At 42.3% G+C, this 18,755-nt stretch overlaps 1 protein-coding gene across 5 annotated transcripts in view; it reads left to right on the top strand.

The window, feature by feature from the left end:
- Positions 1–407: 407 nt before the first annotated feature.
- The window catches only part of LOC115107654 (ubiquitin-conjugating enzyme E2 J1-like), a 38,873-nt gene continuing 20,525 nt past the window's right edge, over positions 408–18,755 (top strand). For 3 of the 5 annotated variants that reach the window (XM_029631138.1, XM_029631134.1, XM_029631140.1), the window contains exon 1: positions 408–717. In XM_029631138.1, coding sequence (XP_029486998.1) covers positions 687–717 — 31 coding nt within the window. In that variant the 5' untranslated portion in view covers positions 408–686. Of the gene's footprint in view, positions 718–17,932; positions 18,630–18,755 lie in introns of those variants that run through there. The other 2 variants (XM_065008706.1, XM_065008705.1) reach the window with 2 other exon arrangements.

Here is an 18,755-nt window from a genome sequence, read left to right as displayed (position 1 = left end):
TAATCCTGTGCCCTGTACTCGTATTCCCCTTGATGCAAGTTGGCAGGCTGAGGTGGAGGACAGCTGGCTGGCAGTACAGAGACAGAGTCGGCTGGAGGGTAAAGATGTAAAAGGGGAGGGTCCTGTGGTACTGCAGAGATTACATTAACCACAGCCGCAAAGCCCTCCCTTTAATCCTGTTTCACCATGGAGCTATGAAAGGCCACTGCAATCCCATTAAAAGTGTTTCTGGATAAATGGGAAAATGCTCTGCATTGGCGCAAGTATGAATGCTCTCTCACTTACTCACACACACACACACACACACAGAGAGAAAGAGAGAACGAATGAAATAAAGTGTATTTTAATAAAGTTTTATTGTTCAAAACGTGACTTTTCTACTTCCTGTTTACGTTTTTCCAGTGACATCACACGACTAACATTTTTATTCGAACAGGTCACCGTCCCACCAAACTTGTGCCACGTTAGGATTTACGTTGTAGCTAACTAATTGATATGACAGTTAGCAAACTAACTGCATACGACTTTTAGCTGTTGCTGAGCTTTACCGAATATACTGTTCGAATGTTTTGGACGTTTCAGACGAAGCAAAAGTCAGTGTTAGCTAGCTCCTAGCTAGCTAGTAACGTCAGCTGTCTCTCGTAAACATACACCAGCTACATTTTCAGTCCAGTTGACTTGTTAAAATGGAGAACAAATACAACCTGAAAAGCCCAGGTAAGTTTGTAAATAAAACAGTTTTTACTCCTTTCAATATCTCGAACGAGCAAAAAACAGCGAAGGTGCTATCCTGGCTCGCTAAACTAATGCTAGCTAGCTTGGCAGAAATGATTAGGTTTGATTTACTTCCGCATTGGGTTTCCCATAATGATGGAGTGATGCCATTATTATCATTCTATTAATTAATCTATCTAGCTACCTAAAACATGACATCCCTTTCACTTTATCACCATGTTAGCTAGCTTGTTCCTGTATGTTTATCCAACAACGAACCCAGTGATAATTTAATAATCAGACAAAACACAAATGATATGACATTAATAACTAATCACACCGGCAATGTGGCCTTTTACATGCGTACTGTCAGTTAATAACAAGTGACTTCCATGACACTGACATATAGCACTCATTAACTGAAGTCATGATATAGCTTTGTCTATTTTTGTATTGCTGCTCATTTGATCAGACATCATGGATTCATTGAACATTGTTCAAATCCAAAGTTGATGTCTAAGTCTTGTAGCTATTTGCATTCACTAACACCTTACTAAAAAATACTATAATCTAAGCAGTGAGCCCTGGTTACTACCCGCTTCAAAATATTGAATGCGTTTCAGGCACATCTGACGTTGACATAGTTGTTCTGGCTTGTCTGGTCCAAGGAGATACACACGCACAAGAGCACACTACAGGCAGGTGCAACATTTGTTTATTTGGATCCCCATTTGCTTTTGCAGAAGCAGCAGCTCCTCATCCTGGGGCCCACAAAAAATATGCAACATGACAAGTAACAAAACACTGACAGACAAGGAAAGTCACAGAAATGTTAAATATAATATATATGGTTATATAACAAAAATGGTTATATAACAAAAATAATACAAACAATACAACAACAAAAATAATATGCGTGTCCCCTCACACCCCCTGCTGTTCCTTGAGTTGTTTTTCATCTGTTTTTTAAGGTAATTTTGCTGTTTGATTGAATAATTGGAGATGGCAGTTCCATGGGTCTGTATAAAGCTGCATTACCGTGAATTTGTTTTGGACTTGGGGACTGTGAAGAGACCCCTGGTGTATGGCTGGGCGGTATACCGTATTTTACGATATACCAGTATTGATGCACACCGGTGTGGGTTTTTACTCTACCTTCTATAATGATATTTGAATGTTTGGTTTGTTAAATGTGATATGCCGTGTGTAGCTCCCATTTTTATAGTTTACTTCGCTACTTAAGTAATCTCTCTCCACTCTCTCTCTCCATGCCGCTTTCCACACAGAACTAGCCCCGCTCCCTGTCACTCAAGGAGTACATTTGTTGTTCCTTCTCGACCACGAGTCTCTTGCGCTCAGTCTCTGCATGGTCAATGCAGCACATGCAACTATGTTGATGATAACGATGCTGTTTTCACTGCTTCTTAATATAAATCCAATAGTGTTCTGTAATTACACCATCAGTTTGTGTTTCTTACATCTGCAAACAGCTAGTTTGTATTTTCTTAGTAAGCTAGTAAGAGAAAACGTAACTAGCTATACATACATGAAGTAGCTAAGAGAGAACATTCAATGTAGCCAAAAATTTTAGGGTGCCTAGGGAACATTTTGGTTTCTACTTTTTCACAATAACTCCTCCCTGGCATTTTCATTTGTTGTCATGTCAATCACTGTATTCAAAGTGCACACTATTGTTAAATTGAAGCTTTATTTAACTAGACAAGTCAGTTAAGAACAAATTCTTATTTACAATGACGGCCTACCCCGGAACAAACCCACGGACTCCCAATCACGGTCGGTTGTGATACACCCTGGAATCAAACCAGGGTCTGGAGTGATACCTCTTTAAAAAAAAAAAAAAAATTTTACCTTTTATTTTACTAGGCAAGTCAGTTAAGAACAAATTCTTATTTTCAATGACGGCCTAGGAACAGTGGGTTAACTGCCTGTTCAGGGGCAGAACGACAGATTTTGTACCTTGTCAGCCCGGGGATTTGAACTTGCAACCTTTCGGTTACTAGTCCAATGCTCTAACCACTAGGCTACCCTGCCTCTAGCACTGAGATGTAGTGCCTTACACAGCTGCGCACTCGGGAGCCCCACAGCTATTATATTCTAACTATAGAGTTAGAATAATTATTCTATTTCCATGATTCCAACAGTTCACCCAAGTGTTTCTCTCTAAATTCTCTCTAAAAGTCAAAGCCCATATTATGCAGCCCTACGTTTCAGTGTGGCAATGACCTCAAATGAGTGCAGGAAATGCAGAAATTGTTAAATGCAGAACATTTATTTTGGTTGAATTGAACAGTATAAAACAATCAGAATGGAAAAATGCCCATTGAAATCACTTCGGAAAGTATTCAGAACCTTTCACTTTTTCCACATTTCGTTAAGTTGAATCATTTTTTTCCCCTCGTCAATCTACACACAATAACCCGAAATGACAAAGGGACAACAGGTTTTTAGAAATGTTTGCAAAGTTATAAAAATAAAAAATACCTTGTTTTTTAACATTTATTTCATTTAACCTTTATTTTACTAGGCAAGTCGGAATACTTATTTACATAAGTATTCAGACCCTTTGCTATGAGACTCGAAATTGAGCTCTGGTGCATTCTGTTTCCATTGATCATCCTTGAGATGTTTCTACAACTTGATTGGAGTCCACCTGTGGTAATTCAGTTGATTGGAAAAGGTTTGGAAAGGCACACACCTGTCTGTATAAGGTTCCACAGTTGACAGTGCATGTCAGAGCAAAAACCAAGCCATGAGGTCGAAGGAATTGTCTTTAGAGCTCGGAGATGGGATTGTGTCCAGGCACAGATCTGGGGAAGGGTACCAAAAAATAATTCTGTAGCACTGAAGGTCCGCAAGAACACAGTGGCCTCAATCATTCTTAAATGGAAGAAGTTTGGAACCACCAAGACTCTTCCTAGAGCTGGCCGCCTTGCCAAACTGAGCAACGGGGCGAAGGGCCTTGGTCAGGGAGGTGGCCAAGAACCCGATTGTCACTCTGACAGAGCTCCGGAGTTCCTCTGTGGAGATGAGAGAACCTTCCAGAGGGACAACCATCTCTGCATCACTCCACCAATCAGCCCTTTATGTTAAAGTGGCCAGACAGAAGCCACTCCTCAGTAAAAGGCGCATGACGGCCCACTTGGAGTTTGCCAAAGGCACCTAAAGGACTCTCAGACCATGAGAAACAAGATTCTCTGGTATAATGAAACCAAAATTGAAGTTTTTGGCCTGAATGCCAAGTGTCACGTCTGGAGGAGACCAGGCACTGCTCATCACCTGGCCAATACCATCCCTACTGTGAAGCATGGTGGTGGCAGCATCATGCTGTGGGGATGTTTTTCAGCGGCAGGGACTGGGGAAATTAGTCAAGTTTGAGGGAAAGATGAACGGAGCAAAGTACAGAGAGATCCTTGATGAAAACCTGCCCCAGGACCTCAGATTGGGGTTTACGTTTACATTCCAACAGTTCAAGGATCTTAAGAACAAAGCCAAGACTACGCAGGAGTGGCTTCGGGACAAGTCTCTGAATGTCCTTGAGTACCCAGCCAGAACCTGAACTTGAACCCGATCGAACCTCTCTGAAGAGCCTGACAGAGCTTGAGAGGATCTGTAGAGAAGAATGGGAGAAACTCCTCAAATACAGGTGTGCCAAGCTTGTAGCATCATACCCAAGAAGACTCGAGGCTGTAATCGCTACCAAAGGTGCTTCAACAAAGTACTGAGTGAATGGTCTGAATACTTAGGTAAATGTGATATTTCAGTAGTGTTTAAAACATTATTTTTTTCAAAAATGTCAACCTGTTTTGCTTTGTCATTATGGAGTATTGTGTGTAGATTAAGGGGATAAAACAAACCATTTAATCCATTTCAGAATAAGGCTGTAACATAACAAATTGTGGAAAAAGAGAAGGGGTCTGAATACTTTATGAATGCACTGTGTTACCACCCTAGGTTCACGGACAACTCAAAGCAAATTTACATATTTTTAATTATTCAAAAACATAAAATACCGTCATAGCATCTATTTTTTTGTAAATATTCTGATATGATATTTTGGCCATATCGCCCAGCCTTACCCTGGTGGCATTTCTTATGGACCCGTGTTCGAGGTGAATGTTATTTTATTATGCAGACAATCTGGAATTTATGACAGTAATATATCTCATAACTAGAAAATAAGCAGTTCATCTCTTGTCAACCCTCAACCAGGAAAGACAGGTATGCATGTTGTTGTTGTTAGTTCTGTATGTGCAGTTAAGGGCAAGGGGTGCTACTCAGTTTTGAGCCCGATGCAGTTTTGGTCTTTCTTTGCTGCACTTGACCATATTAGCAGATAGTTATCAAGATGAGACACGACCAGAGCCTGTACAACTAGTACAGTTGATTTGTGTCACAAAAACACAGAACATCTTTTTATAACAGACATACCCCTCCCCATCTTCACAACAACTTTGTCAATATGACATGCCCATGATAATTGATCATCCAATGTTATACTTAGGAGTTTAGCTTCCTCAACTTCCTTAATGGTCACAGTTTATGTACAACTCCAGTTGAGATTTAGGTTTTATAGAATGTTCTGAACCAAATACAATGCTTTTAGTTTTAGATGTATTTAAGACCAATTTATTATGAATCACCCATTCCAATACTGACTGCAGCTCCTTATTTATAATTTAAGTGAGCTCAGTGGCTTTGGGTGCTGACCTGTGAATGTGGAATCATCCACATTTATAGTCATTCTAGCTTTGTCTATGACCAGTGGCAAATGATTTGTAAAAATAGGAAAGAATAACGGCCCAAGGCAACTGCCCTGAGGGACACCGCACTGTACAGTGCCCTCCACTAATATTGGCACGCTTGGTAAATATGAGCAAAACAGGCTGTAAACAACAAATATATTTTTTATCCTCTTGGTCATTCAACTTTTAATTAAAGCAAAATAATTGAAAGAAAAAATACATTCTTAACATATATATATATATATATTTTTTTACATGTGCCACAATTATTGGTACACTTTCATTCAATACTGTCTGCAACCTCCCCTTTTCCAAGATAACAGTTCTGAGTCTTCTTCTATAATGTGTAATGAGGTTGGAGAACACATGGCAAGGGATCGGAGACCATTCCTCCATACATAATCTCTCCAGATCCTTAGGATTCCGAGGTCCACGCTTGTGGACTCTCCTCTTCAGCTCATCCCACAGGTTTTCCATGAGGTTTAGGCCAGGGGACTGGGATGGCCATGGCAAAACCTTGATTCTGTGGTCAGTGAACCATTTTTGTGTTGATTTTGAGGTGTGCTTTGGTTCATTGTCCTGCTGGAAGATCCAACCAAGGCCCAGTTTAAGCTTCCTAGCAGAGGCAGTCAGGTTTTGATGTAATATCTGCTGGTACTTGATGGAGTCCATGATACTATGTATCCTAACAAGTTGTCCAGGGCCTTTGGAAGAAAAACAGGCCCACAACATCAAAGATCCACCACCATAATTCACAGTGGTGATGAGGTACTTTTCTGCATAGATATCTTTTGTTCTACGCCAAACCCACCTCTGGTGTTTGTTTTGAAAAAGCTGTATTTTAGTCTCATCTGACCATAGAACCTGGTCCCATTGAAAGTTCCAGTAACGTTTGGCAAACTGTAGGTGCTTGAGATTGTTGTTTGATTACAGCAACGGCTTTTTTATGGCAACTCTCCCAAACAACTTGTGGTTATGTAGGTGGTGTCTGATCGTAGTTTTGGAGACTTTCTGACCCCAAGACCCAACTAACGTCTGCAATTCTCCAGCTGTGATTCTTGGAGATTTTTTTGGCCCCTCTAACCATCATCCTCACTGTGTGTGGTGTCAATATAGACACACATCCTCCTCCAGGCCGATTGTAAACATCTCCAGTTGCTTTAAACTTCTTTATTATTGCCCTGATAGTGGAAATGGACATTTTCAATCATTGAGCTATTTTCTCACAGCCATTTCCTGATTTGTGTAGCTCAACAGCCTTTTGTCGCACATTATTACTGTATTCTCGGGTCTTTCCCATAGTGATGGAAGACAATGGGAGCTTGGCCTGTATGTCACCTCATATGTATACCCCAGTGAAACAGGAAGTCATGGCTTACCACTTAAGTATTCCTAATCACTCAGGTGAACTTAACGTAAAATATGCATGGGAAATACTTCAGTTAGATTTTACTTAAGAATTTCTAGGGGTGCCAATAATTGTGGCACACATGTTTTGAAGAAAAATATTTATTTAATTTACTTCACATTTATTTTTTTCAATCATTTTACTTCAATTAAAGGTTAGATTTTTTGTGAATATTTTGAATGAAAGACCAAGAGGATAAACAGCAAAGACATTTTTATTACAGCCCATTTTGCTCATATTTACCAAGGGTGCCAATATAAGTGGAGATCACTGTACATATCTGACATCAGTTTTTTTTTCTTCTGGTGATATAGATCTATGGTGCCCTCTTGAGGCATTTGTCTTATTTCATCAAATGATAAGCTGAAAGCTTCAGACAAGCTCAATGCATAAACTCAGCAAAAAAAGAAACGTCCCTTTTTCAAGACCCTGTCTTTCACAGATCTTCATTGTAAAGGGTTTAAACACTGTTTCCCATGCTTGTTCAATGAACCATAAACAATTAATGAACAAGCACCTGTGGAACGGTCGTTAAGACACTAACAGCTTACAGACGGTAGGCAATTAAGGTCACAGTTATGAAAACTTAGGACACTAAAGAGGCCTTTACTGACTCTGAAAAACACCAAAAGAAAGATTCCCAGGGTTCCTGCTCATCTGCGTGAACGTGCCTTAGGCATGCTGCAAGGAGACATGAGGACTGCAGATGTGGCCAGGGCAATAAATTGCAATGTCCATACTGTGAGACGCCTAAGACAGCACTACAGGGAGACAGGAATGGACAGCTGACCATCCTCACAGTGGCAGACCACGTGTAACAACACCTGCACAGGATCGGTACATCCGAACATCACACCTGCGGGACAGGTACAGGATGGCAACAACAACTGCCCGTGTTACACCAGGAACACACAATCCCCCCATCAGTGCTCAGACTGTCCGCAATAGGCTGAGAGAGGCTGGACTGAGGGCTTGTAAAGGCCTGTTGTAAGGCAGGTCCTCACCAGACATCGCCGGCAACCACGTTGCCTATGGGCACAAACCCACCGTCGCTGGACCAGACAGGACTGGCAAAAAGTGCTCTTCACTGGGGGTGATGGTCAGATTCGCGTTTATCGTCGAAGGAATGAGCGTTTCACCGAGGCCTGTACTCTGGAGCGGGATCGATTTGGAGGTGGAGGGTCAGTCATGGTCTGTGTGTCACAGCATCATAGGACTGAGCTTGTTGTCATTGCAGGCAATCTCAACGCTGTGCGTTACAGGGAAGACATCCTCCTCCCTCATGTGGTACCCTTCCTGCAGGCTCATCCTGACATGACCCTACAGCATGACAATGCCACCAGCCATACTGCTCATTCTGTGCGGGATTTTCTGCAAGACAGGAATGTCAGTGTTCTGCCATGGCCAGCGAAGAGCCCGGATCTCAATCCCATTGAGCACGTCTGGGACCTGTTGGATCGGAGTGTGAGGGCTAGGGCCATTCCCCCCCAGAAATGTCTGGGAACTTGCAGGTGCCTTGGTGGAAGAGTGGGGTAACATCTCACAGCAAGAACTGGCAAATCTGATGCAGTCCATGAGGAGGAGATGCACTGCAGTACTTAATGCAGCTGGTGGCCACACCAGATACCGACTATTCCTTTTGATTTTGACCCCCCTTTGTTCAGGACAACATTATTCCATTTGTTAGTCACATGTCTGTGGAACCCGTTCAGTTTATGTCTCAGTTGTTGAGCCTTGTTATGTTCATACAAATATTTACACGTTAAGTTTGCTGAAAATAAACGCTGTTGACAGTGAGAGGATGTTTCTTTTTTTGCTGAGTTTAGTTGATTTTATTAAAACACATAGAGTGTGTCTTGGAAAAATACATGTTTAAAAATGTTGACTAATCGATTGGTCGAAAGAACAGACGACTTTCAGTCGACTCCAGAAATGTTTTGTCAGGGACAGCCTTAATCTTATTATCAATTTCCTTTAACAATCATCAGTCATCAGAGTCGGTGTAGTACAAGTTGAGTGCCCTTCTCTATTTGCATGCTGAAAGTCAGTAGTTAACTTGTTACTGAGTGGGCGGGAAGAACATGCCACTTTCAACCAGTTCCAATCAGTTGCACTAAGCTCCATGTGTTCGCAGGTTCTGTGGTTTCACACTCAATCAAATTAGAGATGGTTTCTAGATTTCATTTTCTGCCTTCTGTGGCATTTGCCTTGGGCTTTGTCAAGATAATCAAAATGTACCGAGACCTTGTTTTAGCATAAAGCATTTTTTTGCCTGTCGCTTCTGTCACACTAGATCAGGTATAGAGGTAGAATTCTCTCTGATCAGAAAATTTGATCAAAGCTGTCTTGTCCTTGCACACTTGGTGTTGGTTGGCAAGTGAGCTGGATTTAAGGTAAGGACTTAAAGGAAGGGCTTACAATAAGGCTTGGGTTAGCTAGAGTTTGGATTTTGAGAAATAACTCTGAGGCAATAGTTGAGTTAGAGAAATTATCAAATAAAAAAACTTGGTTCCAGTTTTGAAATGGGTTCAAAAGAAGGTTAAGCCTGCAACACTTTGTAGTAGTTCAATTATATTATGGGGAACTAGAGGAATTATTCACATTGTAAAATAATGCAATTACAGTTTGCCCTCTGTGTGGAAAAGCAAATGAAGATCCTATGTTTAGAGGATCACTTTCCGCCTTTTGTCTCTGAGACCTGGCATTACCTCCCAGTTTGGAGAGCAGACAGCTGTGAACAAACAGCATTAGAAACCCACAACCAAAACATTGTTCCCATCCCAAATGGCACCCTATTCCCTATATAGTGCACAACTCATAGGGCTCTGGTCAAAAGTAGTTCACTATATAGGTAATAGTTTCAAGTTTTAATGTCTTGTGCACAAGTGCTGTGAAATGTCGTTCTTGCAAGCTCTAAACTCAACAATTCAATGATCAATGTCAATGTAGTACTAAAAAAATGACATGGTAGAAGAAAAATACATGAGAAATAAAAAGGAGTGCCATTTGGGACGTAGCCCGTCTTTACGTTTGGAAAGGGGAGTGGTCAGTAGTGAGCGCCAAGTTTTCCATCATCACCTATGTCTCTAAACCCTATCGTGTCTTCTTAAGAGTTTGGTTAAAAGTGGTTACATAACGGTGTCTCCCTGCTCACAGGACAAACCCTGCCTGAATCGCCCCCAGCTGCAAACACTAAAATGCGTTACGTAAAACGATTTTGTGTACAGGATTATAATCCTATCTCCCAGGGCCATTGACCGAAACCCTTCTCACCACGAGTCCGGAGGCCCATGTGGCAGCAGAGGCTTTTCTTCTTTCACTCCCACTCATTGTTATTATGAGACATGGCTAAAAAAGCACTCCACATAAAATGTGTCCCAAATGGCACCCTATTCCCAGGGCTCTGGTCAAAAGTAGTGCGCTGAGTGTATAAAACATTAGGAACACCTGCTCTTTCCATGCCAGATTGAACATGTGAATCTAGGTGGAAGCTATGATCCCTTATTGATGTCACCTATTAAATCCAGATGTAGATGAAGGTGAATGGACAGGTTAAGGTGTGGGGAGCTGCCTTTATCGACATCCACGTCTTCTGCGCACTTTTAAGTGCCTTTTTAAAAGAGGTATGATAGTAGGTTTCAGGTGCACTGGTTTGAGTGTCAAGAACTGCAACGCTGCTGGGTTTTTCACACAATGAATTGAGTCTATTCTTATTGTTAAAGGGGGTGCAACTCAATATTAGGAAGGTGTTCCTAATGTTTTGTAGTGCACTATAAAGGGAATACAGTGCCATTTGGGATGCGGCCATAGAAAACCAATGACGGTTTTGGGCTCCTGTCAAAGTGCATCCAGGTGTTTGAGGAGGACCAACGGGCAGAGATCCAGCCCTAGTCTGTCTGTTCCTTTTTAGGGACAGTTACAGCATTGACAACTTCCATAGGGAGATAAGTGCTTCACATGTGTAGAGTTTTTATTTCACCTTTATTTAACCAGGTAGGCTAGTTGAGAACAAGAGTTCCACTCCGATGCTAACCAAGTCTCCAAGTAATGAGGCGTGAGGAACTTTGATTGTATTCAGCAGAGCAATCAACTGATCCAGTGAAGAAAAAAACATCACTGTCTGTCTGCAACATCTGGTCCCTGTGTATCAGCAGTGAGTATCAGTATTGATGAAAAGTCTGTGAGCCGTGGTAAGAGCACTGTCATGTAAAGCTTGACGTTACTGTTGTCCTGATCTAGTTTATTATATGATTTTGAACAGCTGGATTCTTACTGACAAAATTATGCAATACTGTTGTCAAGGATTTCTTTCTTATTATTTTAGCTCTGTGTCCTAACTTGTGAATTTTTACGATAACTCACCATGCTTAACCGATAGCCTGACTCTCACTTTCAAAAGCCCTTGATCCCACAGTGGCTTTAATGAGGGACGGCTGAGTAGTTTAGCCTATACGAGGGGGCATGTTCGCTGTCGGAGGAGGGGTCTGAGAACTGCATCTCACCTTGCTATCCCCTGGGAAACACGAGTGCAGACTAAGCTATATCAGACTACTCCAAGACCATGCCAATTTGACCACCCATATGCGGGAAAAAAAATAACTAGGCTTTTTATTCTCTTCAGGCTTTTTTTCTCTCTCCCCGCCACAACCAGAGTGCCAAGTGCTTTTTTAAGGCAGCTGCATCTCTTTCAGTAGTGGGAGCCAGTGCTTAATCCCCAAACCAAACGAATTGGACTTGAGGCCGGGTGGTTCTTAGAGTGCTTAGTGGCGCTCCAGGATAGATTCAGCTCAGAAGAACGGAGTGCTCACATGGCCATAACACAAATTTTTACTTAACCTTACACTCATTATAATATAGCCCTTGAACAATTAGGCTATGCATCGAACTCCCCAGATTCAGAGTTAGAAGTTTACATATAGCCTATTTGCCTAGTAACAAATGGGCAATTGCAACTTTAGGACAAGGTAGGCAGGCTAAATGTACAATAGGAATAGGAAGTGTAAGCTATGTAGCCCTATACTGTATGTTCCCTCTCATGGCAGCTGTCTCTTCCAGATAATCATCACAGAGGGGGGTGGTGTGCACAAGCTGACCACACTGCTAGTGTTTTCTGGAAATCAACCCTCCAAGGACCTGTCAAATCAAATCCCAATTGAAACCACTCAGTATACAATATTTTGCTCTTCATCCCACCAGCCTACTGTATTAAACCTGGTTAGTCCAATAGTGGGTGTTTTCTGTGAAATATCAGAATATTATTCAGCCAGCTGCTGAGAGAGACAACCACCATGCCGAAGTTGGAGTTGGAGGGGGACCCACATATTACCGGACAAACTGTTGACAGCTGCCATGGCCCGGGGATCAGACCCATGACTGGAGAGCTTAGTGGCACATGCAGTGTCTGAGTCGCCATTGGCCATGCCATCAAAGCCTGGTGCTGACAGACACCCAGTCATCACCGTAATCAGGCTGAATGAGACATGGAGCTGAGACACTCCAAGTGGCCCTCAACATAACAAGCCTGGCATGCCCGCCTCTGATACCGTATCTCACCTCCGTCACAATCATTTCCCCATCGCTGAACCGCAAAGAAGTCCCAAGTGGAAGATTTTGTCTGCCACCCCACAGCAGTAGAGATAGACGGGAAGTATCAACTTAAACATTGTGAAAATCTGTGTCCACATACAGTGCCCTCTGTAATTATTAGGACAGTGAGAAAGTTACAGACACACAAATATCATACCCCCAAGACACCATTACAATAACGGGAGGTTATCATTTTTGTGGGTGTATGATATTTGTGCGTCTAACTTAATCGCTCATCATTATTCACGATTCATTCAGTACTATCCATAATCATGGTAGCATCTACATTAATGTAGAAGTGTTTAGAAATATATTCTATTCTTATTTACAATAAAAGTAACTCCAAAATGCTACAAAACATTATTTACCATTAATTTCTATTGGGTGCAAAATAAAATGGAACACAACCAAAACAAATAGCAAATGCATCCAACAAGTTTGTAGAGTCACAAGCTTGATATAATCATTGTGTGCTAGGAATACGGGACCAAATACTAAACATTTGACTACTTTAATACACAGTTTTTGTCCCCTTAAATTGGGGCAGGCAGTGGACTATGTACAAAAAGTGCTGTAATTTAATATGGATGAAGACCCTCAAATTAAAGCAGACATTCTGCACTTTAACCTCGTAGTCAATGTATAATTTCAGATCCAAAGTGCTGGAGTACAGAGCCAAAAGATGAACAAATGCTTCACTGTCCCAATAATTACGGAGGGCACTATATACTATCACTTTTTTTTTAGACCAGAAAACAGTTTTCTGCTCAAAATCACACATGGTCCTCCTCCACAATAGCTCCTCCTTTGTATGATTGCATCATCTGTTGCTGCTGGGGAGTGCGAGAGAAAGGATTGCTCGCTCTGCTTTGCAGGCTTGATGTGTGAAGACCTGCTGGAGAGTTGTGCCCTAGTTTGGACAGTGCTAACTCACAGTGGCTGTCACTGTAATTTATTGCCCTTGCTGTCTCCCCCGGTCCAGGGTTTCTGTGGGCCCAATGCATTAGGGCAGAGGTTGTAGCGCACACACATGCAAACCATACACTGCATTTGGAAAGTATTCAGTTCCCTTGACTTTTTCCAGACTGATTCTAAAATGGGTTAAATTGTTTCCCCCCCATCAATCTACACACAATAACAAAGCAAAAACAGGTTTTTAGAATTTTTTGCAAATTTCTACAAAATAGAAAATGATACATTTACATATGTATTCTGACTCTTTACTCAGTACTTTGTTGAAGCACCTTTGGCAGTGATTACAGAATCAAGTCTTGGGTATGATGCTACAAGCTTGGCACACTTGTATTTGGGGTGTTTCTCCCATTCTTCTCTGCAGATCCTCTCAAGCTCTGTCAGGTTGGATGGGGAGCGTTGCTGCACAGCTATTTTCAGGTCTCTCCAGAGATATCCAATCGAGTTCAAGTCCGGGCTCTGGCTGGGCCACTCAAGGACATTCAGAGACTTGTCCCGAAGCCACTCCTGTGTTGTCTTGGCTGTGTGCTTAGGGTCGTTGCCCTGTTGGAAGGTGAACCTTCACCCCAGTCTTAGCATTATGGAGCAGGTTTTCATCAAGGATCTCTCTGTACTTTGCTCCGTTCATCTTTCCCTCAATCCTGACTAGTCTCCCAGACCCTGCTGCTGAAAAACATCCCCACAGCATAATGCTGCCATCACCATGCGTTACCTTAGGAATGGTGGCAATTTACCTCCAGATGTGACGCTTGGTATTCAGGCCAAAGAGTCTTGTTTCTCATGGTCTGGGAGTCTTTTAGGTGCCATTTGGCAAACTCCAAGTGGGCTGTCATGTGCCTTTTTCTGAGGAGTGGCTTCCGTCTGGCCACTCTACCATAAAGGCCTGATTGGTGGAGTGCTGCAGAGATGGGAGAACCTTCCAGAAGGACAACCATCTACACAGTGGAACTCTGGAGCTCTGTCAGAGTGAACATCGGGTTCTTGGTCACCTCCCTGACCAAGGCCCTTCTCCCCCGATTGGTCAGTTTGGCTGGGTCGGCCAGCTCTAGAAGAGTCTTGGTGGTTCCAAACTTCTTCCATTTAAGAATGATTGAGGCCAGTGTGTTATTGGGGACCTTCAATACTGCAGACATGTTTTGGTACCCTTCCCCAGATCTGTGCTTCGACATAATCCTGCCTCGGAGCTCTGCGGACAATTCCTTTTTTGCTCTGATATGCACTGTCAACTGTGGGACCTTTAAATAGACAGGTGTGTGCCTTTCCAAATCATGTCCAAACAATTAATCTACCACTGGTGGACTCCAATCTAGTTGTAGAAAGGATGATCAAGGATGATCAATGGAAACAAGATGTACCTAAGCTCAATTTTAAGTATTATAGCAAAGGATCTAAATACTTACAGTGAGGGGGAAAAAGTATTTGATCCCCTGCTGGTTTTGTACGTTTGCCCACTGACAAAGAAATTATCAGTATATAATTTTAATGTTAGGTTTATTTGAACAGTGAGAGACAGAATAACAACAAAAAAATCCAGAAATACGCATGTCAAAAATGCTATAAGGTGATTTGCATTTTAATGAGGGAAATAAGTATTTGACCCCCTCTCAATCAGAAAGATTTCTAGCTCCGAGGTGTCTTTTATGAGATTAGGAGCACACTCATAAAGGGAGGGCTCCTAATCTCAGTTTGTTACCTGTATAAAAGACACCTGTCCACAGAAGCAATCAATCAGATTCTAAACTCTCCACCATGGCCAAGACCAAAGAGCTCTCCAAGGATGTCAGGGACAAGATTGTAGACCTACACAAGGCTGGAATGGGCTACAAGACCATCGCCAAGCAGCTTGGTGAGAAGGTTGGTGCGATTATTCGCAAATGGAAGAAACACAAAATAACTGTCAATCTCCCTCGGCCTGGGGCTTCATGCAAGATCTCACCTCGTGGAGTTGCAATGATCATGAGAACGGTGAGGAATCAGCCCAGAACTACACGGGAGGATCTTGTCAATGATCTCAAGGCAGCTGGGACCATAGTCACCAAGAAAACAATTGGTAACACACTACGCCGTGAAGGACTGAAATCCTGCAGCGCCCGCAAAGTCCTCCTGCTCAAGAAAGCACATATACATGCCCATCTGAAGTTTGCCAATGAACATCTGAATGATTCAGTGGACAATTGGGTGAAAGTGTTGTAGTCAGATGAGACCAAAGTGTAGCTCTTTGGCATCATCTCAACTCTCCTTGTTTGGAGAAGGAGGAATGCTGCCTATGACCCCAAGAACACCATCCCCACCGTCAAACATGGAGGTGGAAACATTATGCTTTGGGGGTGTTTTTCTGTTAAGGTTCGAGTTCCCAAACGTCAGCCTCATTAACATTAATGACTTGGAAAAGATCTGCAAAGAGGAGTGGGACAAAATCCCTCCTGAGATGTGTGCAAACCTGGTGGCCAACTACAATAAACATCTGACCTCTGTGATTGCCAACAAGGGTTTTGCCACCAAGTACTAAGTCATGTTTTGCAGAGGGGTCAAATACGTATTTCCCTCATTGAAATGAAAATTAATTTCTAACATTTTTGACATTAGTTTTTCTGGATTTTTTTTGTTGTTATTCTGTCTCTCACTGTTCAAATAAACCTACCATTAAAATTATAGACTGATAATTTCTTTGTCAGTGGGCAAATGTACAAAATCAGCAGAGGATCAAATACTTTTTTCCCTCACTATATGTAAATAAGGTAACTGTTTTTTAAAGTTTTTTTTTATACATTTGCAAACATTTCTAAAAACCTGTTTTCGCTTCGTCATTGTGGGGCATTGTGTGTAGATTGATAATGTTTTATTTAATGAATTTTAGAATAGAGCTGTAATGTAACAAAATATGGAAAAAGTCAAGGGGTCTGAAAACTTTCCGAATGTACTGTATATATTCTGCCATGACCTCTTGGCTCCCTACAGTCTTTGTTCAATATTTACTGTATTATTCATTCATACTATACAAGGTCCTTAAACTCTATCCACTGTTCTTTCTTCTGGAGGAATATTATTTTAAGCACTGTGCAAATGTTAAGCACTGCAAATGAATATATACACTGCTCAAAAAAATAAAGGGAACACTAAAATAACACATCCTAGATCTGAATGAATGAAATATTCTTATTAAATACTTTTTTCTTTACATAGTTGAATGTGCTGAGACAACAAAATCACACAAAAATTATCAATGGAAATCAAATTGATCAACCCATGGAGGTCTGGATTTGGAGTCACACTCAAAATTAAAGTGGAAAACCGCACTACAGGCTGATCCAACTTTGATGTAATGTCCTTAAAACAAGTCAAAATGAGGCTCAGTAGTGTGTGTGGCCTCCACGTGCCTGTATGACCTCCCTACAACGCCTGGGCATGCTCCTGATGAGGTGGCGGATTGTCTCCTGAGGGATCTCCTCCCAGACCTGGACTAAAGCATCCGCCAACTCCTGGACAGTCTGTGGTACAACGTGGCGTTGGTGGATGGAGCGAGACAAGATGTCCCAGATGTGCTCAATTGGATTCAGGTCAGGGGAACGGGCGGGCCAGTCCATAGCATCAATGCCTTCCTCTTGCAGGAACTGCTGACACACTCCAGCCACATGAGGTCTAGCATTGTCTTGCATTAGGAGGAACCCAGGGCCAACCGCACCAGCATATGGTCTCACAAGGGGTCTGAGGATCTCATCTCGGTACCTAATGGCAGTCAGGCTACCTCTGGCGAGCACATGGAAATGCCACCCCACACCATGACTGACCCACCGCCAAACCGGTCATGCTGGAGGATGTTGCAGGCAGCAGAATGTTCTCCACGGCGTCTCCAGACTGTCACGTCTGTCACATGTGCTCAGTGTGAACCTGCTTTCATCTGTGAAGAGCACAGGGCGCCAGTGGCGAATTTGCCAATCTTGGTGTTCTCTGGCAAATGCCAAACGTCCTGCACCTGTGGACGTCGGGCCCTCATACCACCCTCATGGAGTCTGTTTCTGACCGTTTGAGCAGACACATGCACATTTGTGGCCTGCTGGAGGTCATTTTGCAGGGCTCTGGCAGTGCTCCTCCTGCTCCTCCTTGCACAAAGGCGGAGGTAGCGGTCCTGCTGCTGGGTTGTTGCCCTCCTACTGCCTCCTCCACGTCTCCTGGTAGTGCCTCCATGCTCTGGACACTACGCTGACAGACACAGCAAACCTTCTTGCCACAGCTCGCATTGATGTCCCATCCTGGATGAGCTGCACTACCTGAGCCACTTGTGTGGGTTGTAGACTCCGTCTCGTGCTACCACTAGAGTGAAAGCATCGCCAGCATTCAAAAGTGACCAAAACATCAGCCAGGAAGCATAGGAACTGAGAAGTGGTCTGTGGTTATCACCTCCAGAACCACTCCTTTATTGGGGGTGTCTTGCTAATTGCCTATAATTTCCACCCGTTGTCTATTCCATTTGCACAACAGCATGTGAAATTTAATGTCAATCAGTGTTGCTTCCTAAGTGGACAGTTTGATTTCACAGAAGTGTGATTGACTTGGAGTTACATTGTGTTGTTTAAGTTTTCCCTTAATTTTTTTGAGCAGTGTATAATATTAAGCACATTGTATTAGAATGCAACACATTTGAATTGATACCCTGGTCGGTGTCAACAAAGAGGGTATATTTGAAAATAAAAGAGAGCCGCACACTCTCGGAGCTCGGATGCAAAAATTGAATTACCAACGTTGACAGCCAAGATGTCTTCATCAGGGTATGATCAGAAACACTGCGGGATGACTCGTTTATGTAGTGTCAAAAGACACAGGTGTCTGTAATCATGGCCAAGAGTGGCCTAATATCATTGGTTAATTATCAAATATTAAAATGTCATACAAAGAACAGTATACAAACAACAAATGGATAGCACACGATCATAGATTCATTTGACTACACAAGCTTACAAACAATTACAATGGCAAAGTCACAATAATCACAAGAATAGCTTCAGATCAAAGTCTACGTTGAGACCGAAGGGCTCAAGGGTCTTTAAGTTAAAGATCCAGGCAGCCTCTCTTTTTAACAATACATTATCAAGGTCATCCCCTCTCCTAGGGAGGGTGACATGTTCGATGCCAATATAACGAAGAGACTAGATCGAGTGGCCTGCCTCCAAGAAGTGGGCCGCAACTGGGTAAGTAAAGTTTTTACACCTAATGGTGCTACAATGCTCTGAGATACATACTTTTAATTCGTGCTTTGTTTTACCTACATAATTCTTACCACAAGGACAAGTTATAAGATAAATAACTGCCTTAGT

The sequence above is a fragment of the Oncorhynchus nerka genome, linkage group LG24 (genome assembly GCF_034236695.1).
Source record: "Oncorhynchus nerka isolate Pitt River linkage group LG24, Oner_Uvic_2.0, whole genome shotgun sequence".
In the NCBI taxonomy this organism is placed as follows: Eukaryota; Metazoa; Chordata; class Actinopteri; order Salmoniformes; family Salmonidae; genus Oncorhynchus; species Oncorhynchus nerka.
Note: the sequence above shows the minus strand (reverse complement) of the source record. Positions and strands in the feature narration are given on the sequence as shown.